Source organism: Dipodomys spectabilis, unplaced genomic scaffold, assembly GCF_019054845.1.
Source record: "Dipodomys spectabilis isolate Male_0828 unplaced genomic scaffold, ASM1905484v1 ptg000062l, whole genome shotgun sequence".
Lineage (NCBI taxonomy): Eukaryota > Metazoa > Chordata > Mammalia > Rodentia > Heteromyidae > Dipodomys > Dipodomys spectabilis.
The window spans coordinates 86,183-109,091 of NW_024870739.1; the positions used below are offsets into that span (position 1 = coordinate 86,183).

The 22,909-nt window shown below is 45.2% G+C and overlaps 1 protein-coding gene across 2 annotated transcripts in view; it reads right to left on the reverse strand.

Annotated features, from left to right (window-relative positions):
- Nucleotides 1-223: 223 nt before the first annotated feature.
- The window catches only part of Pelp1 (proline, glutamate and leucine rich protein 1), a 29,099-nt gene continuing 6,413 nt past the window's right edge, over nucleotides 224-22,909 (reverse strand). The window contains exons 2-18 of one of the 2 annotated variants that reach the window (XM_042680615.1): nucleotides 17,744-17,767; nucleotides 17,562-17,673; nucleotides 17,206-17,311; nucleotides 11,131-11,280; nucleotides 10,929-11,000; nucleotides 5,352-5,411; nucleotides 4,920-5,070; nucleotides 4,603-4,732; nucleotides 4,422-4,509; nucleotides 3,931-4,019; nucleotides 3,737-3,853; nucleotides 3,481-3,628; nucleotides 3,182-3,341; nucleotides 2,507-2,562; nucleotides 2,136-2,342; nucleotides 520-2,034; nucleotides 224-369 (exon numbers count right to left, since the gene is read on the reverse strand). In XM_042680615.1, coding sequence (XP_042536549.1) covers nucleotides 277-369; nucleotides 520-2,034; nucleotides 2,136-2,342; nucleotides 2,507-2,562; nucleotides 3,182-3,341; nucleotides 3,481-3,628; nucleotides 3,737-3,853; nucleotides 3,931-4,019; nucleotides 4,422-4,509; nucleotides 4,603-4,732; nucleotides 4,920-5,070; nucleotides 5,352-5,411; nucleotides 10,929-11,000; nucleotides 11,131-11,259 — 3,015 coding nt within the window. In that variant the 5' untranslated portion in view covers nucleotides 11,260-11,280; nucleotides 17,206-17,311; nucleotides 17,562-17,673; nucleotides 17,744-17,767 and the 3' untranslated portion in view covers nucleotides 224-276. Of the gene's footprint in view, nucleotides 370-519; nucleotides 2,035-2,135; nucleotides 2,343-2,506; nucleotides 2,563-3,181; nucleotides 3,342-3,480; nucleotides 3,629-3,736; nucleotides 3,854-3,930; nucleotides 4,020-4,421; nucleotides 4,510-4,602; nucleotides 4,733-4,919; nucleotides 5,071-5,351; nucleotides 5,412-10,928; nucleotides 11,001-11,130; nucleotides 11,281-17,205; nucleotides 17,312-17,561; nucleotides 17,674-17,702; nucleotides 17,768-22,909 lie in introns of both variants that reach the window. The other variant, XM_042680614.1, reaches the window with a different exon arrangement.

A 22,909-nucleotide genomic window follows, 5' to 3' on the forward strand; every position in this document is an offset into this window, starting at 1 on the left:
CAAATTGCTTAGTCTTACAGAGCAACCCTCGTTAGAAAGAGCAGAGGGCAAGATTTCTATAATTCCAACACTAACTTATTCCTTAAAGTTAGTGGCTCCTCCTTCAGGCAATGAGAACTGACCAGCTGTTAGGGATATGTGGAGACTATGGATACCTTGCAAACCCCAGGAGACACCAAGGTTCCTGGCTACAGACAAGGTGTGGCAAGAACCAGAAGCAGCATGAATAAGAACATAACTTTATTGGGAAGAAGGTGGTGGAAGTGCAGAAGAGGGCTAGGAGTCAGACTCCATGGTAGGCGGTGGCTTCTCATCATCAGGGGGACAATCAATGAAGTCAGCCAGCATGGCAGCTGTGTCATCCTGCTCCTTTTAGGGACAAAGACACAGGATTCAAAACAGTCACACATATACAGAAGATGGATCAGGCTGGGGCAAACCTCTTCCTTTACACTAGTAGAAGTACCCTTCTCCCACCAGCACCACCCCACAGGTGCCCACCCTACCTGGCTGACTCACCTTTTCCTGGAGAGCTGCAGTCTCTGCCTCTGTCTCCATCTCTTCTTCTACTTCAGATGTCTCTGGTGGGGGTGGCACCTTGTCACTCCCACCCTCAGTCTCCTCTTCCAACAGGGGTGGATGTGCAGAGGGTTCTTCAACAAGCTCCTGAGGAGGTGGCCCTACTGTGGGACTTCCCCCTTCTTCCACCTCCCCCTGGGACGGGAGCACCTCTGGATCCAGGGTGGGTGCTGTCTCAGCCCCAGGTTCCTCCTCTGTCCCTGGTTCCTCCACTTCTAACAGCAGCCCAGGTTCAGGTTCTGGCTCAGGCTGCACTTTGGGGGACTCTGGAGGAGGGAGAGCTGGAGGCAGGGTTGGGGGTGGAGGTCCACCTTCTTCTACCTCCCCTCCTGCTGGGCCAAACTCCAAGTCTTCTACCTCTTCCAACTCTTCTTCCTCCTCTTCCTCCTCCTCTTCCTCTTCTTCCTCTAATTCACCCTCTTCTTCCTCAAATTCTTCCTCAAACTCTTCCTCCTCTTCTTCCTCTTCAAAATACTCTTCTTCATCATCATCTTCTTCCTCAAAGTCCTCCTCCTCATCATCATCTTCTTCTTCCTCCTCTTCTTCCTCTTCCTCCTCCTCTTCATCACTGCTGTTGATATTTATCACTGTCAGATCTTCTTCCAGGGCTGGAGGTCCTCCGCCTCCAGGAGCTCCTTCAGGGACTAGCTGAGGTGGTGGAAGTGTTGCAGAACCAGCAATAGGGGGAGGAGGGGGAGGGGGAGGGGGAGGGAGAGACCCTGGGGTTGCAGAAAGTTCCTCAGGCTCCTCTTTGGCTGGTACAGGAGGAGAGGCTGCTGGTGGCCCAGTGGGGGCCACAGAGGGAGGAGGGGTACTTGTGGGAGGTGGTGGTGGTAGGGGTGGAAGGCCCTCAGGCACAATCACCACACTGTCATCAGAGTCACTTTCTAATGAAATTTCTACATCTGACGCCTCCTCCTTATCATAGTGAACGAAGGCTGGTCTGGGCACTCGTCCCCCAAAAGTTTCATCTGGGGGTATGGTAGGTGGAGGAGTCCCACTGGAGGCAAGGACAGGATCCTCACTGGGACCTGCACGGTGGTTCTCAGGGCCAGGAAGGAGCCGGGGAGGGACAGAGACCAGGCCCGGGACAGAGAGGCCTAGGTGGTTGGTTGTAGCTGGAGGTCCAGGGCGTGTGGAAGGCATGGGACCTGCAGAGGGCAGAGGGCCTGCAGAAGGAATGGGGCCTGTGGAGGACACTGGACCTGCTGAGGGCATGGGGCCTGCAGAGGGCAATGGGCCAGCTGAGGATATGGGGCCTGGAGTGGGCATGGGGCCTACAGAGGGCATAGGGCCTGGGGGATGGAAGGGTGGGGCCCTAAATGAAGATGGGGCCTCAGGAGGGGGAACTGGGGCAGATGTGGGGCAAGTGGGGCCCATGGTCTGCAAGGGAGGAACACGAGGGTGGGTCAGAGCAGCGCAAGTCACCAATGCTTCTGAACAGAAAGAGGAGACCTGAGGAAAACAAGAAGGGCCAGGAATGAGCATCAAGAACACAGAATCTCACAGGGCTAGCATGAGAACAAGGGAATCTAAGAAGAATTTGCCTCAGTTACCTCAAGGCTGTCTTCTTGCTGGCCAAAGGAGAAAGCTTGCAGGGCACAGGCAAGGGGAGGTGGGCAGCGAGGGGAAGGGGCCAGCAGCAAGGCCAGCAGTAGGCGGTAGAGCTCACGACGGCAACAAGAGCTGTTGTAAGGGGAGCTGCCCAGCACCTCACCCTGCTGGAGACTCATGAGCAGCGGCAGGACCAGATCATGCAGTCTCTGAAAAGCACAGAGAACATACCTAAAAACTTCACCAAGACTGCTCAACCCTTCTCCAGCACCTCATCCAGGTTTCCACAGAGCCATCTCTGAGGTACATGGATTCCCACATACACAGAGCAACTCCCCCTCCCCAGGTTCCAAGGAGACCAGGCTCTACTAACCCTGTGAGTCTCCTCCTTGATTAGAGGCCCACACATGAGGATGGTCCGGCTAAGACCTGGGAAGAGAATGGCATTGAATGAAGAAGCAAGCTACTGACAGAATGAAACAAAGACTTCAGGAGAATAGAGTCCAGTGGAAGACCCAGCTCTGCCACTGCTTAGCCTGGGCAAGGCACTTACCTTCTCTCAGTCTGCTTTCTCAAAGGGGACCATAGATATTTAAGTACAATATTATATATGTCCCTCTATGTACATGAGAGTAGAATACATATCACCCATTAACTGTACTACTAACACTACTAACTTCTATTCAGAGACTATGTTGCAGTAGAAGCAGGGAAGCTGTCAGGCAGCCTGTCCCTGCAGAACTCTACCTGTGAGCTCCACAGGTAAGGGCTTTTCCCAAGTGTTAGAAGTACCTGGCAAACATAGTGCATACATGAAGTGCTTGGGGAGTAAATGAGGTAACTGAGACTTGAGGGGAGGAGGAAGGTGCATGTGCACAGTAGGGAAAACCATCAAAACCCCAGTCTAAAAGCACTACCTAAAATTCCACCAGCAGCTCTTGCCCTTGCTACTTCTGTCCTCTGCATTTGATGCACACCCTCCTCCAAGTGGCTCTGAGTTATCACTCCATGCCATCCTACAACTCCAAGGGTCCAAGGCCTCGCTCACCTCTCAGTGCAGCTGCACACACGTCACTGTTGGCATTGCTATCTCCTTTCCGATGGCTGGGAGGGGCCATTGCATCTCCCATATCCAGCTTTAGCTTCTTGGGAGCACTGGGCTTCCCACTCTGCAAACCCCCATCAGAGTTCCCCCGGGGACTACGTAGCTGGTAGTAAAGGGAAATATATATCATATACATAAGAGAGCAGGAAAGCCAAACAGAGTTAGAAGATAGTGTTTGGTGATAACTCACATTATGATACAAGCGTACAAGAACCAAAGATAGGAGCCAATGTCTCACTCACCTTAAGGGTGTCGGTGGGTGGGGAGATGTCACTAAGCAGATGGGTGAGCAGAGCCTCTCCAGGGGCTCCTCCCTGAAGCACACCTGCTGAAGCCCCACAGACTTTCACCCACAGCTCTAAAACTGCATATACCTTGATCCGGATGGTGCTGCAGTGAGTCAAGAGGGCAGGTTATGAACTGAGTCCATGCGCCAAAACCCCAGCACTACTTTCATGCCCTCATCCACACCTCTCTATCCCCTTCCTAGCTTGTCACCTGTAAGGCCTCTCTTGGCCTGGAGAGAGGGTGTCCCTTCCAATGCTCCATACATTGAGGACCTGGGGAAGCAGACGGTTTATCAGGGTCCCAAAGCGTAAGAGCCGGCCTCCACACCTAGGGGCAGAGATGGAACAGTGACACTCATTTCCAGCATGTCCCAGGCCCTTCACATCCTGCCCAACCCCACTCACGCGAGGATGAGCGAGGAGAGCAGATCCAAGGCTTCAAGGTGGATAGAAGGCAGCAGCAACAACCGCAGGGGACCATCGCCAAGTAAGCTCTGAGGAAAGTTCAGCAAAAGTGGGGAGAAAACATAGGGAGAGACAGAGAAAAGACAGATACAACAGACACGTATGACTATATACACATGCACAAATCACGAAAAAAAACATTCCCTGTCCCCAGCTCTCCCAACAAAATCAGACCCTCATCTTCTGAGCAGACCCTAGGTGGAGGGCAAAGAGATGATGGCTGAACCTCTCAGCAGTAACTTGGCTGGACACCAAATTCACCCTCTGCCAGAGAAGCACTAGCCACAGTGTCAGGCAAGTACAGGGAGTAAGTAAGTAATAGCATATGTACAGAAGAGTCTGGGACTTCAGGGATGAATGACACTGTCTGGAGAGCTTCCAATCCTAGGGTCCTGAACAAAAACTGCATGTAGAAGTGTTAGCTTACTCACAATATTCTTGCCATTGACACTAAGAATCCGGCAGATGAGATCCAGGACTTCCTGAACAGGCACAGACACAGGAGCCCCAAACTCAGAGCTACAGAGAATCAGAGCAAGAAGACCAGTGTAGCGGCCCCTCCCCCCATACTCATTTTAACTTCTGTGCCAACTCCCTCCAACACCAACATACCTGAGCATGAGTGCCATACAATGGGCCAGTCCTGAAAACCTCTGCTGAAGACGGAAGAGGGCATGGGTGTCGACATCATCTAAGTGGGAAAGCAGCGTCTCCATTCCAGAGTCTTCACTCTGCACAGGAGCTAAGCAGCAACACAATTTCCTTGTACATCTATCTTTCTTCCATTTCCTCATTTTTTACGTGTAGTAAATGTCCTGACTATGTTCTCATCCATTTTGCCCAGAAACCCATTTCCTGGGCCAGCATCCTGCTCCCTCCTGCCAAATTTCACAACCCTTGTCCTACTGATTCCCAAACCCAGTCCCCACCTGTTTCAGATCCCTCATACAGGGCCCCTAGCAAGCTGTGCAGGGAGGTCAGCAGGCTGTGCAGCTCCTGCTCCCAGTTCTCAGTGTGCTTCAGGCCCTGGGAAAAGCCAGCCCCTAAGGAGGGCAGCCTGGAGTAACACTCGCAGGCCAGCTGCAGAAGGAAGGACAGAAGGCTGGTTAGAAACAAACTAGCCCAGCCACAGGGTCCCCACCCTACTAATGTCCAAGAAAGATGGAGACCAAAGGGAGCTGAAAGGACAATGAGAAAGAAAGGTCTAGATGGGCACAGGAAGCAAAAGTCTGGACTTATATCAGCAGGGAAGAAGTGAGAACTGGGTTCAAAAGCTGTAACAGATAAAAACTAAGAATGAGCCACAAAAGATGACCCAGGCTCAGATTTCTAGGCCATACACTTCTCTCCTTTCCCATTACCTGCTGAAGCTGGGGGCTCAAGGCATCCACACGAGACAAGAAAAAGGAGGCCAGCTTGCCCTGGAGGAGGGAGAAAGAAGTTACAAGGCAGCTCTGGGAGCCAAAGATGTATACCCATTTGTTCCTAGCAACAAACTCTCCACTCTTGTCTTTTTTCCTTTCCTACAGAAATGAAGCACAATATTTCCACAGGGCAGCAGCATTGGCAAGATCTAAACATGCTTTCATAGTACAAAGATATCCTACACATCACTTCTGACTGGTCCTTAGACTTCTCTCTGGAGAAAAAGGTCTGGCCTCTACCCACAGATAATTTAGGTCCCTCTTACCAATTCTTTTTTATTTATTTTTTTTTTTTTTGGGGGGGTCCGGTTGTGGGGCCTGAACTCTGGGCCTGGGCACTGTCCCTCAGCTCTTCAGCTCAAGGCTAGCACTCTACCACTTGAGCCACAGCGCCACTTCCGGCTTTTTTTTTCTGTTTATGCGGTGCTGAGGAATTGAACCCAGGGCCTCAGGCATGCAAGGCAAGCGCTCTATGGTCTACCACTGAGCCACCTTCCCGGCCCCTTACCAATTCTTATGAAAGTCATCTTTCTCAGAATGAAGTCTTAAAAAACAATAATCACCACACTCCTAGCTCTACTGCCTTTGACTCAAAATGAGGGTCCAAGCCAGACATCAGTGGCTCACACCTATAAGCCTAGCTTTTTAGGAGGCTGAGATCTAAGAATCACAGTTCAAAGCCAGCCCGGGCAAGAAAGTCCATGAGACTCTTATCTCCAATTAACCACCAGAAAACCAGAAGTGACACTGTGGCTCAAGTGATAGAGTGCTGGCCTTTAGCTGAAGAGTTGAGGGACAGTGCCCAGGCCCAGAGTTCAAGCCCACGACCAGTGCATGTGTGCGCGCGCACGCGCGCACGCACGCACGCACGCACACGCACACACACGCGCGCGCGCACACACACACACACACACACATACACACACACACACACACACACACACACACACACACGAGGATCCAACATGGGAAAGTAGCATTGTCCACAAGCATGAGGGCAGGAGATAGAAAAGGACAGGCTGGAAGAGCAGAGTGAAAGCAGCCAATTTCAGAATGACAACCTGTCACAGTTAGTAAACAAACCTCTTTGCCTGCTATGAGAAGGCCCTGGAATAAAAGTATTCAGCCCAAAGGCCATAATTTATTTGAGTCGTCAACACAGATACGGAAAAAATACATATTATTTACACTAACTTATAAGTAAAATTGTAGTGTGTCCCTCAATTATAATTGAAATTCCGGTAGTACAAAGATCTGCCTCTATACTTGTAGTGAATTCTTTTTTGTGGGGTTGGTCGTGGGGCCTGAACTCTGGGCCTGGGTGCTGTCCCTCAGCTCTTCAGCTCAAGGCTAGCATTCTACCACTTGAGTCACAGCACCACTTCTGGCTTTTTTTTTAATGCTTATGTGGTGCTGAGGAATCGAACCCAGGGCCTCATGCATGCAAGCCAAGTGCTCTACCACTGAGCCACCTTCCTAGCCCTTGTAGTGAATTCTTATAAGTCTAAATTACTTCAGCATCCAGTGTGAACTTAAGTTGGGAAGTTTCTAGTTCTCTCTGTTCTTTCATTCTTTCCTGTGAGCAATCCAGACATATATACCTTACAGAACCTCTTCCTGGTGACCAGCTCCCTAGATCCAGCTGACTTGACCTAAGGGTTTCTCATAGCTTGCACAAACTATAAAAAAATACCACAAGACTGCCTCTCAGCAGGACCTCCTGCTGACTAACTGCTGCTTCAGTTAGAACTTGCCTAAAGGACACCTAGTTGGCAATACTCTAGAGCCAATGAAAGTGTTGGCCAGAGGGGAAATAACAAAATGCTGAAACAAGGATATAGGTTGATCCATTCTAACAATGAGATGTACAGACACTATGTTGAAAACAAACTTTACAACTTGGGGGGTGGGAGGAAATTGGGGAAGGTGGGGAGGGAAGAGATGGTAGGGGGAAAACAAAGGAGGGGGTAACAATGCTCCATAGGAACTGTACTCATTACCTTACTCATGTAACTGTAACACCTCTGTACAGTACCTTTACAATAAAAAAATTTTTTTTAAATTTTAAAAAGTGATGGCCCTTGGGTCTGGGTATATGTGCCTCCCTCCTCACACTCGCTCATCTGTGTATATGGTTTCCAAGCATGTCAATCATGCCTAAAATGCAGGTCCTTGTAGGACCTTTATTTCTCTAGTTCCCTGTGTCTCACCAATCATCGAAGGAACACTTTCCACATTAAAGACTGTACAATAAGGGGCTGGGAAGGTGGCTCAGTGGTAGAGCGCTGGCCTTGCATGCCTGAGGCCCTGGGTTTGATTCCTCAGCACCACAAAAGCAAAAAGAAAAAAAGTCGCAAGTGGCACTGTGGCTCAAGTGGTAGAGCGCTAGCCTTGGCTTGAAGAGCTGAAGGACAGTGCCCAGGCCCAGAGTTCAGGCCCCATGACCGGACCCCCACCCCCCAAAAAAAAAAAGATTGTACAATAAGCCAGGCTTAAGCCTATAATCCAAACTACTTGGGAGGGGAAGATTGAGAAACGAAAGTTCAAGGCCAGCCTGTGCAAAATAGTATCTAAGAGTCCCATCTCAATGACTAGGTGCAGTGACATTTATATGTAATCCCAGCTACAGAGGAAACCCAATGCTGGGCACAGTGACATATGCTTGTCATATGTCAGGAAACACAGCAGGAGGATTGCAGACTAGGATGGCTTGGGCATAAAGCAAGACACTACCTCAAAAATAAACAAGGTAAAAGGGAGCTTGAGGTATGTAGTTCAAGAAATACAGTGCCTGCTGCCTTGTAAGCTTAAGGCTCTGCATTCCAACTCCTAGCACCCAGAAATATTCTGCATTAAAATAATACCTTATTCTATTCTACCTTAATTCTTTAACTACTTTGATTGGGGAGGAAATTTTCCCACTTGAGTAAAAACACAGCTCTTCTTTTTGTGTGTGTGTATGTTACTTTTCAGTCTTGCATTTTTGCCCAGTACCTGAGATGATAGTCATGAGACATTATACCTGGCTACCATGTTGATATTTATATTTTAAACACAAAAGGTTTCTTTGCTATTCCATGCATTTTCTTTTTGTTGTTGGTCATGGGGCTTGAACTTGGGACCTGAGAGCTACCTGAGCATTTTTGCTCAAGGCTACACCACTATCAGTTTTCTGGTGGTTAATTGGAGATAAGAATCTCTCAGACTTCCCTACTGGGGCCTTCATACTCATGCTGAGAATGAAGTACTGGCTTTATCCTGGGATTTGGCAGCATCATATGCACAAAAGTGAATTTTTATAAGACAAATTAACCATGGCACCAGGCAAGAGGCAGAGCTCCTGCCAGCAGGTGGTTCAGAAACCTGTCTTCCAAAGACTCTCTTCTATCTACCTGCAGGTAGGAGCCAGATGAAGTTTCTCACATTCCCTTTGGACTTAGAAAGCTTTGACAGAATTCCAGAATATTCCCAACCATGGAGTTCCCACTCAAGAGCTTCTGATTCAAGACCTTTGAATCCAAGAAAGATAAAACTTAAATACCAACACCTCAACTAGAGGTGTTTTTGCCAATCTGCTGCTAAGGCTTTCCCTGAGGTCTTGGTTCAAAAAGCCAGGCTGAAGCCAAAAGAAATCAGATTGTGTTACTATGAGTACAATGAAATGAAGCAACATGGCTCCAATCGCAAGGTTTCTCCTGGCTGGCCCACAAAGCAAACATTTCCCTCAAAACATTGCACACATGTACAGTATGTCCTGGGCATCTCTTAAGAGTGGGAATGATGGTCTTTCCATTCATTCTAAGAAACTACTAATCAATCTGGCAAGTAAAGTTTCCGCAGGGTCTGACTACAGGGACTCAGAAAGCTTGAGACACATCATCTCAGGAAGAATAACCCTGAGGCTGGAGACTACAAATGCCCTGGGAGCATCTGGAGGATGGGACAGAAAACTACTATTTTAAAATGGCAATGGTGAGTTACTAAGATGTCCGAAGTACAGACTACAGACGGCACCTGGGGCTTTTCTACAGAACAGATTATCTAAGGTGTTTGCAACAGACAAAGCCAGAATCTTCAACACAGATGAAACTAAGTTCTTAGAGACAGAAAGGCAGACATAACCTGAAATAAGGCATGAATACTTGTTTGGTTTGGAAAAGGTACTCAAAATACAGGCTGTAACTCCAAAATCTACAATGACACAAGGCTGTGAATTACAACTGAATTTTCTAAACGCTCACCCTAAAAGCTAAGAGACAACCAAAAAAGAACAGCAGGCATTCTAGTACCCGTGATGATTCACAATTCCACCCTATAGGTGTCACTAAATGTTCTCTCCACTTTCACAGGTGGACAGAAACACTAAATAGAACTAATGAATAAAAACAAGACATTTGCAGTAACACCTCACAAACATTGGTTGGGGACAAACTGCTACTATGTGCACTTGAAAATTTACCTTACAAAACATTTTATAAGCCAGGCACTAGTGACTTATGCTTATAATCCTACCTACTCACAAGAACATGAGATCTGAGGATTGTGGTTCAAAACCAGCCCAGGGAGCAAGTCTGTGAGACTGTCATCTCTAAGAAAAAACAGGAAGTAGTGCTGTGACTCAAGTGGTAGACTGCTAGCCTTAAGAAATAGAATCTCCCAGGCCCTGAGACATGACACAGGACTGGCATGCACACACGTGCGCGCACTCACACACACAAAAAAAATTTTTTAGAAGACAAGTAGTTTTCGCTAACAACAACAAAAAAATAGCTTTACTAACCATTTAAGTTATTCCAAACTCCAGATACTTTCTCAATAAAAAGTCCTGTCTTGGGCCAGGAACAGTAGTTAGTCCTGCCATCTCAAAGTTTCTACTAGCAGTGGCAAGGTAATTTACATGGTAACAATAGAATCAGCAAGGACATTACCCAATGTTCACTAAGAAACATCAACTTCTTGAGGACTTCTCATATATTCTACATAACCAATTACAGTGGTCTTCCCCAAAGACCCCCAGCTGATGCCTGAACCAGACAGTAATACATACAATGTTTTATGTTTTGAGATTGTTGTTTTTGTTTGAGGATGTATATGCATTCAACCAGGATTGAACTCAGGACCCTGCACTTGGTTGACTTTTTTGCTCAATGCTGGCACTACCATGTGAGCATACATCTACGTCCTCTAAAATACAGGGACACCAATTCCAAAGAATAATTACAATTGTAAAATAAAACAAGACATCCTCTACCCTGAGCAAGAGGCCTGACACATACTAGGTAGCCACTAAATACTAGTACCCTTGCACTTCACTGAGCTTACTTGTAGCAAAGAATGGTGGTGCTCATCTGTAATCTTAACATTCAGGAAGCAGGAAGATCACAAGTTCATGACCAACTGGGCTATTCTGGACAAACTCAAAAAAAGGCCTCACTTTCCTGATTTGGTATTAAACCACATTAAACTCTCCTGTAAACTGTAACAATTTTCATTAACTGAGCCATAAGTACTTACTTTGAGAGAACCACAAGCCCGAGGAAAATAGGTCATACAAGCCTTCATTCCCTCCAAAGCTGCATGTTCACACTGTGGGAAAAACATAAAGTCAAGAAGCCAAAAATACCAGTGGTCAGAAATTCCTCCAACTCACCTCACATCTCCTCTTGATCCCTTTGCTTTCCCATTCTTCAATGTTATTTCCCAATCACTTTCTCACCTCTGGTCTGAGGCCAAGCAGAGAAGTAAGAAGGCCAGGGAGATGGTTGGTAGAGATGTCCCGGAACAGCGTCGGAAGCTGGGCTGCATATCGCAACAGGTCCCTCAGGACAGCCACAGCCAACTCCATAGTGGGTGGTGAGTCCTGGGACTAAAAGCAACAATGCCCATGCTGTCAACCACATCATCAATGTTACCAAGAGGCAGAGGAAATATAACAGGCAGAGGAAGTATAACAAGTGCATTTGAGAAATACCCATACTACCCAATCTACTATCTTTAGAGAAAAAAAGGCAAAACAAATCATGTAAGACCCAAAACCATCAGCACTGTCTATAGAAAGGACACATGTCTACATTTTAGTAACAAGGATATATGGGGAAATAGGGATGTAGTCCAATAATATAGTGCTGGCCTAGTATGTATTAGGTTTAAGAACCAGCACCACAAAAAATAAGAACAATATTTTTTAGTCAGTGGTGGGGCTTGAACTCAGGTCCTGGGCACTGTCCCTGAGCTTTTGTGCTCAAGACTAGCACTCTACCACTTTGAGCCACTTCCAGTTTTTGAGTGGTCTCAGGGAGACTTTTCTGCCCAAGCTGGCTTTGGACTGCGATCCTCAGATCTCAGCCATCTGAGTAGCTAGGATTCCAGGTGTGAGCCACTGACACCTGACATAAAAATAACTTTTAAATAAAAGGTTATCTGGGATCCTAAGAATTTGTTTGAGAAAAAAGGTAACCAAGTCACAAATTGAAAGATCTGACTAACTGGAAGATCTTAAGACTTCCGTTTTTTTTTCTCCCATACTATTGTTTCCTGGTAAAAATGGAGAACACTTTTCAGATTCAAAAATAAGTCTCAAGTACAACAAAACTGTCCCAAATTTCTAAGCTGGGTTCATACCTGTGCTAGACTTCATGGAGAAAAAAAATAATGTGGATTTAAGACTTGGAAAGTCGCGGGGGTGAAATAGATATGTGGAGGTGAGAAGGGATGGTAGGGGAAAAACAAAGGAGGCAGAGGAGGCAAAAATGCAACAATGATTGATAGGAAATGTACTCATTACCTTGCTCATGTAACTGTAACCCCTCTGTATCTTTACAATAAAAAAAAGTACAGAAAAGGAAGACTTGGAAAGTTAATATCTACATTAAGAAAAACATTTGGCACCAAACTCCTACTTCAGATAAAGCCATGTATCAACAAAACGAATGAGATTACCGTAAGAAATAACCAGGTGTGTTGGTTACCCTTTATAGTTCCAACTACTCATGAGGCTGAGGTAGGAGGCTAACTTGATCCCAGAAGTTTAGGTTCAGCCTGGACAACATAAGGAGACTGTCTCAAAAATATAAACAAAATTTACTTTTTTAATTTAAAAAGAATACTCAAAGACTAAAATCTGAAAATCAAGGTTCAAAGCCAGTCAGGGCAAAAAGTCTGTGAGACTCTTATCAAGCAAAAAGCAGGACGTAGTTGGTGGTAGTGGCTCCCACCTACAATCCTAGCTATCCAGGAGGCTGGAAGCTGAAGATCATGGTTCAAGCCAGCCTAGGCATGAAAAGTCCAAGAGACTCCAATTAACTACAAAAAAAAACAGAAGGGCTAGGAAGGTGGCTCAGTGGTGAAGTGCTTGTCTTGCATGCGTGAGGCCCTGGGTTCAATTCCTCAGCACCACATAAGCAGAAAATGCCGGAAGTGGCACTGTGTCTCAAGTGGTAGAGTGCTGGCCTTGAGCTGAAGAGCTGAGGGACAGTGCCCAGGCCCAGAGTTCAGGCCCCACAACCGACCAAAACAAAACAAAAAAACAGAAGTGGTAGAATGCTAACTTTGAGCAAAAGATGTAGGGACAGCACCCAGGACCTCAATAAGGCCTAGGACCTGAACACTCATACACATAAAAAAAGAGTAGGTTAAAAAAAAAAAAAAAGAATAGGAAGGCCAGACACTGGTGGCTCATGCCTACAATCCTAGCATTCAGGAAGCTGAGATTTTCAAGGTTCAAAACCAGCCCAGGCAGGAAAAGCCATGAAAGACTATTATCTCCAATTAACCACCAGAAAACTAGAAGTGGAGCTAGGGCTCAAAGTGGTAAAGCATTAGCATTGAGCAAGAGCTCAGGGACAACACCCAGGCTCAGAGTTCAAGCCCCCATGACGGACAAAAAAAAAAAAGCAGGAAGTAGAAGTGTGGTTCAAGTGATAGAGTGCCTGCCAGACATGAGCAGAAAAACTGAGCAAGAACTTGAGATCCTGAGTTCAAGTTCTAGTACTAGCACCAAAACAAACAAAAAAAAAAAGACAGGTAGCTAATGCTATGCCCCTTGAACTTCTAAGTCCCAACTTCCCTACCATCAGATCTATAACATCTTGCCTACAACTTAAAAGGAAAAACTGAAGTCCAAAGACAGGAAATGCCTTAGTGTTGCACTCCCAAACCTGAAAATCTTCAGCTACCTTCTTCCTTTCTCCTTCCCTAAATCAAGTACACCTTCTATCCGGAGACAATCCCTCCACCATGACTTATATACTACTCCTATCCTTCTGCTCATTCTTCAGCAAGCTCTCTCCTATCCCATTCTTCTCAATGACATTTATACATTCCCAACACACTCCCATCTTAGAATTCATCAGGAGTTCACATAATACTACCCTAACAAATCCCTTAATTACCTTATTTCTTTCCCTTGTCATTATATCCAAAAATCTTTAAAAGATCTCACATCTGGGCTGGGAAGGTGGCTCAGTGGTAGAGCGCTTGCCTTGCATGCATGAGGCCCTCGGTTCGATTCCTCAGCACCACATAAGCAAAAGGAAAAAAGTCAGAAGTGGCGCTGTGGCTCAAGTGGTAGAGTGCTAGCCTTGAGCTGAAGAGTTGAGGGACAGCGCCCAGGCCCAGAGTTCAGGCCCCACGACCGGACCCAAAAAAAAAAAAGATCTCATATCTTTGCTACTTCCATTCCCCTTGTCCCTCTTGCTTCCTTTCTCAATCCTCTAGCTCCAGTTACCATACTCTAGCAAAAAACACTTTGACTGGCTGTACAACTCTTAAATTAGTACTAGGATTAACAACTCTAGATCTGTCTTTTTCCACCTCTTATAAGTACAAACAGAAACAACTCATCCCTCTTTCCTCAAGGATTCCCCAGGAATCAATCCAATCCTTTCTCCTTCCATCGGATTCCACCCAGACCACAATTCTGAGTACTATGTTAGCCTTGATCTCTTTAGTAAGTGCACCTTCCTCTACCTGACCAATCAGATCCAATCTTCAGCTCTCAGCCTTAAAATTCAGTCTAGCCAGGAGCCAGTGGCTCACTCTTGTAGTCCTAGCTATTCAGGATGCTGAGATCTGAGTGTCTCAATTTGAAGCCAGTCCAGGCAGGATAGTCTATGAGACTCTTACCACCAATAACCACCGAAAAGCTGGAAGTGGGAGAGTGCCAGCCTTGAGCTAAAAAGCTCAGCATGCACAGACACACACACACACACACACACACACACACACACACACGCACGCACGCACGCGCACGCGCGCGCACACACACACACACGTGCCGGCACGCTCCATCCAAACAGTAAGGACTCACTTTAGTAATCTCATCCTTATCCTCGGCTTCAACTGTAAATGCCTAAGATGCTCCCCTTATAAACCATATGAACTTAAGTTCCCACTGTGTACTTAAAAAAAAAAAAGAGCCGGGTGCCAATGGCTCACACCCATAAGCCTAGCTACTCAGGAGGCTGAGATCTGAGGATGGCAGTTCAAAGCCAGCTTAGGCAGCAAAATCTGTGAGACTCTGATCTCCCAATAAACCATCAGGAAACAGGAAGTGGCACTGTGGCTCAAGTGGTAGAGTGCTCGCTTACTTACACAACTTACTTTTTTATTTTTTATTTTTTTTGGTTGGTCGTGGGGCTTGAACTCTGGGCCTGGGCATTGTCCCTTAGCTCTTCAACTCAAGGCTAGCGCTCTACCACTTGAGCCACAGTGCCACTTCTGGCTTTTACTATTTATATGGTGCTGAGGAATTGAACCCATGCATGCAAGGCAAGCACTTTACCACTGAGCCACCTTCCCAGCCCCCATTTTTACATTTTTTTTAAGCAGTAGAAACAATATACAAACCAGGAGCCGGTAGCTTATAGCTGTAATACCAGCTACTCAGGAGGCTGAGATCTGAGGATGGAGGTTCAAAGCCAGCCCTGACAGAGAAGTCCATGAGACTCTTATCTTCAATAAACTACTCAGAAAAAGCTAGAAGTGGCCCTGTGGCTCAAGTTCAAGGCTAGAACACTAGCCTTGAGCACAAAGAACGGGACAGCACTCAAGACCTGAGTTCAAGCCCTAGGACTGGCCCAAAAAGAAAGAAAGAAAACAATATACAAGCCGAGCCCTGGCAACTCATGCCAATTCTAGCTATTCAGGAGTTTAGGATCTGAAGATCATGATCCAAAGCCAACCAGGGCAGAAAAGTCCATGAGACTCTTATCTTCAAGTAACCAGCAATGTCAGAAGTGGAGGTGTGACTTACTTCCCAAATGATGCCTTCCATCAAAAAGCGCCCAAAAAAAATGTGTTTTGTGACTTTAACTAAGCATCACTATTCCACAATACTGTGAAATACGAGAAATTTATGTAATCACCTAATCTCAATTAAAGAAAAAAGTGAGAGAAGGGATGGTTTAGGAGAGATAGGTGACAATGTTGTCAGACACTTTGTACTCATATACTGCTTTGTAGAATGGGAACTTTTTTTTTTTTTTTTGGTGTCCGGTCATGGGGCCTGAACTCTGGGCCTGGGTGCTGTCCCTCAGCTCTTCAGCTCAAGGCTAGCGCTCTACTACTTGAGCCACAGCAGCACTTCCGGCTTTTTTTTCTTATGTGGTGCTGAGGAATCAAACCCAGGGCCTTGAGCATGCAAGGCAAGTGCTCTACCACTGAGCCACCTTCCCAGCCCCTAGAATGAGAACTTCCTTACACAACTACTTAAATTTTTTTAAAAAAGAAAGAAATCTACCTGCCCATGGGTAAGGTTTAGGATTATTTATACAAACAGGGTAGTCTGAAGCTTGAGGAATGGTAAGGGGAAGGGGAAGCAAAACTTGTAGGTGTTCTGATTTACAAAACAGATTTTTTAAATGCACTTTTTTCAGTGTACATTATGTAAAATTTGAACTATGTAACTTGAGGGTAGGGATAGGAGAAGGGAAAAATAGGTGAGAACAATGGAAGGAGTGCCATTGATCCAGATGCACTGTACTCATAACCCCATTGATGGAATTGTGACCTCCTTGTACAACTATTAAATAATAAAATGTTAAAAAAAAAAAAAAAAAGAAATGCATGCCTTAGCAAAGCTAATGAATAAATAAAACTATCAATTTAGTATGTGAAAGGTCAGATCAGTTAAAATAAGTTGAGACAAAAATATTAAAAAGTGGGCTGGGAATGTGGCTTAGTGGTAGAGTGATTGCATACATGAAGCCCTGGGTTCGATTCCTCAGCACCACATAAACAGAAAAGGCTGGAAGTAGTACTGTGGCTCAAGTGGTAGAGTGCTAGCCTTGAGCAAAAGCAGCTCAGGGACAGTGGCAAGGCTGTGAGTTCAAGTCCCAGAACTGGCAAAAAAATAAAAAATTAAAGTTAAAAAATTAAAAAGTTTAGCCGGGCTCCGGTAGCTCATGCCTGTAATCCTAGCTACTCAGGAGGCTGAGATCTGAGGATCACGGTTCAAAGCCAGCCCAGGTAGGAAAGTCCATGAGACTCTTATCTCCAATAAACCACCAGAAAACTGGAAGTAGCACTCTAGCTCAAATGGTAGAGCACTAGCCTTGAGCTGAAGAGCTGAGGGACAGTGCCCAGGCCCAGAGTTCAAGCCCCATGACAGACAAAAAATAAAATAAAAATAAAAAGTTTAAAAGAATGCCTCTGTTGAAGTTTACCTCATTATCAGAAATTGTTTCTAAATCGTTCTGTTCCCAGAGTAAAAACTGTCCAAACTACAAAAAAACTACCAGACCCAGCATGGAGGATTGCATGGTTAGGAGAAGGAAGGTGTTTGACCCCTTACCTGCAATACATGCTGAATGCACCGAAGCCAAGACACACAGTGCTGCTGGAAAAACTCTGTGGGGCTCTCCCCTACCAGCAGGGACAGCAGACACAGGCCCTCAAACCTTAGAAGCAAGGAGAGAGTGATAACAAATGAGAGGAGGTGAGACTTTGGAGCAACCTATGACTGCTATTTCATTCTCACTGGGCTACATAACAAAACCTCATCTCAAAACTAACTACGGTTTCTACCTCCTGACTTGGAGTGTCAGGTGAGGTGTGGACAACCAGGAAAGAAGGAAGCAGAGACAGTCTCAGATGGGAAATAGGAAACTTGGAAGCTGGGAAGAGTGGGTTCAACTCAAGTGAACTCACAAAAAGAATGAAACTCCCCATCCTCTTGGGAATGGAGAAATCTCTTGAATCCACGAGGGTGACAATGGAACGACAGATGTACAGGCAGCCCACTTCCTAAGGGAACATCCCCCTGAAGAAAAAACAGGGTTAAAAACTTACCGAGTTCTCATAGAACCAAGATGTGCATTACTGAGACTCACCAATGTCCCAAGAGCTGAAAGGTTCTGGAGAAAAGAAAGCAATGGAGTGAGTCAGGCAAGGTCATCAAAGATGAAGGACAACCTCCAATCCTTTCTCTGTCCCAGCTCTTCCATAGTTACATCTTCTCGAAACTAAAAGACCATCCCTTTAGAGGCAATAGCCTGTATCATAGTAACCTTTCCTAAAGTTCTCTTATTTTTTTGGGGGGGGGGGGGGTCGGTCGTGGGGCTTGAACTCTGGGCCTAGGCGCTGCCCCTCAGCTCTTCAGCTCAAGGCGAGCGCTCTACCACTTGAGCTACAGCGCCACTTCCGGTTTTCTGGTGGTTTATTGGAGATAGGAGTCTCACAGTCTTTCCTGCCCGGGCTGGCTTTGAACCGCAATCCTCAGATCTCAGCCTCCTGAGTAGCTAGGATTACAGGCGTGAGTCACCAGCGTCTGGCTTCTTAAAGTTCTCTTGTCTGACCCTTGCCCCCATACCCTATCCAAACCAGAACTAATATTCCGCCCCCCAACACCCCCCCAGCTCCCCGCCAGCCCCCCCCCCCCACTTCAATAATGGATCTGCTTGACCTGGACCTCCCTGGAGAACACCTAGCACAGACATATCCACAAATAGATAGGCATGTACATAGGCTTCTTTCATGGTGCTTGGTATGTTGACTCTGATCTGCTAATCTTCTTTAATCCCAAACATCACCTCTTCCTCCTGTTCTTAGAGCTGCTAAGAGCACCAACAGACCTAGTCAGTCTTCCTTCCAATCCATCCCTTTCCTCGCATTGTGTTGGTTTTTTTTTTGGTCGGTTGTGGGGCTTGAACTCTGGGCTTGGGCGCTGTTCCCTGTGTTCTTCAGCTCAAGGCAAGCGCTCTACAGCTTGAGCCATCGCACCACTTCCGGTTTTCCAGTTTTCTAGTGGTTTATTGGATATAAGAATCTCATGGGAAGTGGCGCTGTAGCTCAAGTGGTAGAGCGCTCGCCTTGAGCTGAAGAGCTGAGGGACAGCGCCCAGGCCCAGAGTTCAAGCCCCATGACCGAAAAAACAAACAAACAAACAACAAAAAAGAGTCTCACAGACTGTCCTGCCCAGGCTGGCTTTGAACCGTAATCCTCAGATGTCAGCCTCCTAAGTAACTAGGATTACAGGTGTGAGCCACTGGCACCCAGCTGCATTGTGTTTCTTTAATTATCCTTCGCCACCTCCTGAAGGGCCAGACTCCTCTCAAGGGACCTGAATCTCTGAGATTCAGGGTATGTGTACTCATTCTTCCTAAACATACATTACAACCTTACTCATTTGGTCAGGTGAAGGAAAAAGCACAGGTGACTAAAAAAAAAATAATAATAGTAATAATAATAATAATAATAATAAGGTCCCTACTCTGATAGATGGAAACGTTCATTTATTTAACATCTACTTCAGATGAGATAGATATTATTTTAGGTTTCTGGTAGTTTATTTTTTAGTTAGAGGAAACAAAAATTAATGAGATATAGAATATCCAAAATACTTCAAAATCCAAAATGTTTTGAGGTGACATGACACAAATGGAAAACCCTACTGTTCACAATAGCCAGGATACGGAAACAACCCAGATGTCCCACCACAGATGAATGGATCCAAAATTGTGGTATCTATACACAATGGAATATTATGCAGCCATTAGAAAGGACAAAATAATGGCATTTGCAGGGAAATGGATGGAGCTAGAAGAAATCAATCATGTTGAGCAAGGTAAGCCAAGAGCAAAGAGACAAATGGCACATGGTCTCCCTGATAAGTGGATGTTAAATCCAAAAAGTAAGGTGATACGACAAAATTAACAAGACTTAAGAAACAAAGGACTTCCACTCATCTGGTCGAATCACTACTAAATAACCCCATGCTGCTGATCACATATATGGTATGTATGTGCACACCGGAGGGAAACCAGGAGGACAACACAGAACTAGAGGGAATCAGGGAAAAACATACAACAGCGGGACCCATCAGCTGCACTGGACATTAATCAAAATGAATTAAGCACCAAGTGCTAACGGCTCACGCCTGTAATCCTAGCTACTCAGGAAGCTGAGATCTGAGGATCGAGGTTCAAAGCCAGCCCGGGCAGGAAAGTCCATGAAACTAGTATCTCCAATAAACACTCAGAAAAACCGGAAGTGGCACTGTATCTCAAGTGGTAGAGCGCTCACCTTGAGCTGAAGAGCTGGGAGACAGCACTCAGGCCCAGAGTTCAAGCCCAATGACTGACAAAAATAAAAATAAAAAAAATGAAATAAGCAACTCAATGGCAGTGATGGGAGGGAGGGAGGGAACAAGTGGGAAAGAGGGAACAGCTGATGCTATGCAAAACAAATGTACATATCACCCAATCTGGAAGAAATAACTGTATTGCAAAGCTCATAGAACTCATAAATGTTGGGGCTGGGAAGATGGCTCAGTGGTAGAGCGCTTGCCTTGCATGCCTGAGGCCCTGGGTTTGATTCCTCAGCACCACATAAGCAAAATGAAAAAAAAAAAAAAGCCGGAAGTGGCGCTGTGGCTCAAGTGGTAGAGCGCTAGCCTTGAGCTGAAGAGCTGAGGGACAGCGCCCAGGCCCAGAGTTCAGGCCCCATGACTGGACCCAAAAAAAAAAAAAAAAAAAGAACTCATAAATGTTATAGACCATGATAAACAATTTGCTCCGTGAAATTAGAATGTGTTTGTGACTTTAACTAAGCATCACTATCCCACAATACTGTGAAATTTAGGAAATTATGTAACCACTTAATCACAATAAAAAATTTGAAAAAAAAAAAGATATATATAGGTGCCTAACAAATTGTTCAGCATCTCCCAGAAAAAAAAAAAGATCCTCTTAGCTCCCCCTAGTGGTCATGTATCCTTACTGAAAGCCCAGAATTCCTAAACACATACAAGCCTGTTCACAAAGGATAATAAAATGCAGGTACAGGAGATCCTCCTCAACGTCTCACAGGAGGCCAAGACCTATATGCATTGCTCACTATGGGTTGTTCCTTCTTGTCTGTTCTGTGATATAAAGATATTGTCTAAAATATCAGAAAGAAAAAGAAAGGCATGATAGAAGAGACAAGGATAGACTTAACATTGTAGAAGTGACCATAAAGGACACGGAGAAGGTGTGTAAAGGGACTACTAGAAAAGGAACTAGACAGCAGCATGCATACATAACAGAGTAAGAAATTGTGTTTGATAAAAATGAAGGGGGGAAGGATGGGGGGGACAGGGGGAGGATGGGAAGGGGAAACAAAGGAGGAGGCTACAATGCTTGATAAGAAATGTACTCATTATCTTGCCCATGTAATTGTAACCCCTCTGTACAGTATGTTCACAATAAAAAAAAAAAAGGAAGGGAGACTTCAAAAAAAAATAGTTAAGGACTGGAGGACTATCTGAAAAATTCACCTTCTTATTCTTAGAGGAGCCACTTGCTAGTCCCACAACTGCTTCTGTTTCTTCACACCTAAAATAGTAAGAGTTTTGTGTATTCAAACTTGTTCTGAGCATAGAACTGAGAAGCAGTATAGAAAACTTCCTTTAGGCGATAAATATATGGTATATATGAAGAAACAAAAATGAAGTTCATGTTTAGTCTTGAATACTATTCTCAAGACATCTCATTTGCATATATTCCAAAATCTAAAAGTTCAAATTCATAACAACTGTCTGAGGCATTTCAAATAAAGAACACTTACTCTGCAAATAGGATGTTAGGTGGTGCTAGGTACTACAGGAAAAGCAGAGAAAAGGAGAAGAAAGAGTAGGGGAAGTGTGCTCTTAAAAGACTACTTAAAGGCCAGGTGCTGGTGGCTCACACCTGTAATCCTAGCTTCTCAGGAAGCTGAGATCTGAGGATCATGGTTCAAAGCCAGCACCGGCAGCAAAGTCCATGAGACTCTGATCTCCAATAAACCACCAGAAAACTGGAAGTGACACTGGCTCAAGTGGCAGAGCGCTAGCCTTGAGCTGAAGAGCTAAGGAACAGCACCCAGGCCCCATGATCCAAAAAAAAAAAAAAAGTTACCATATATACAGAAATGGTTGCTTTGGTGAAGTGTCTAGGTGAAAGCCTAAGCAGAATGAGTTGAGTTAAATAATCATAATAATACTCCATTCACAGGATGGATATTAGAACAAGTAGGTGAAGAGTGGACAAGACATTTTTTACATCATCAAAATACCTATTGTGGAAAATGTACATTTATATAGAAAATCCCAGAAAAGTATCACATTAACCGAGTGATGAAAGTTACTATCACCAAGCTGGGGATAATATCCATCTCCTGATGTGCTACACCAAAAAGATACATCTTCTTTGCAGATTCCTGATAAAAAATATATAAGGGGCCGGAAATGTGGCTTAGTGGTAGAGTGTTTGTCTAGCATACAGGAAGCCCTGGGTTTGATTCCTCAGTACCACATAAAACAGAAAAAGCTGGAAGTAGTACTGTGGCTCAAGTGGTAGATTGCTAGCCTGGAAAAAACTCAGGCAGTACCCAGGCCCTGAGTTCAAGCCCCAGGACTGGCAAAAAAAAAAAAAAAAAAATTATGTGTGTGTGTATCTGAATTTAATCATGAGGAAAGAGCAGAAAACAAAACACAGGGATGTCCTACAAAATAACTATCCTATATTCTTTTAAATATCAAAGAATGAAGGTATAGCTCAGTGGCAGAGTACTTGCCAGGCATGTGACAGAAAACCTGAGTTCAGTCCCTAGCACTATTTTTTTTTTTTAAGTCAAGTGGGGTAGCATATACCAGAAATTACATAATTACAGCATTTGGGAGGCTGAAGCAGAATAATCACAAGTCCAAAGCCAGCCTAGACTTACATAGTGAAACTATCTCAAAAACATAGCAATAAAAAAAAAAGGAAGAGGGGCTGAGAAGGTGGCTCAGTGGTAGAGTGCTTGCCTTGCATGCATGAGGCCCTGGGTTCGATTCCTCAGCACCACATAAGCAGAAAAAAAAAAGCCGAAGTAGTGCTGTGGCTCAAGTGGTAGCGTGCTAGCCTTGAGCTGAAGAGCTGAGGGACAGCACCCAGGCCCAATGGGAGTAAGATCATCAGCCAAAAGTGAGAGTTATCAAAAATCTGAATAGAAGGTACAAAACAGTTGTCTAGGAAAGTGGAAATATATCTGTAAAA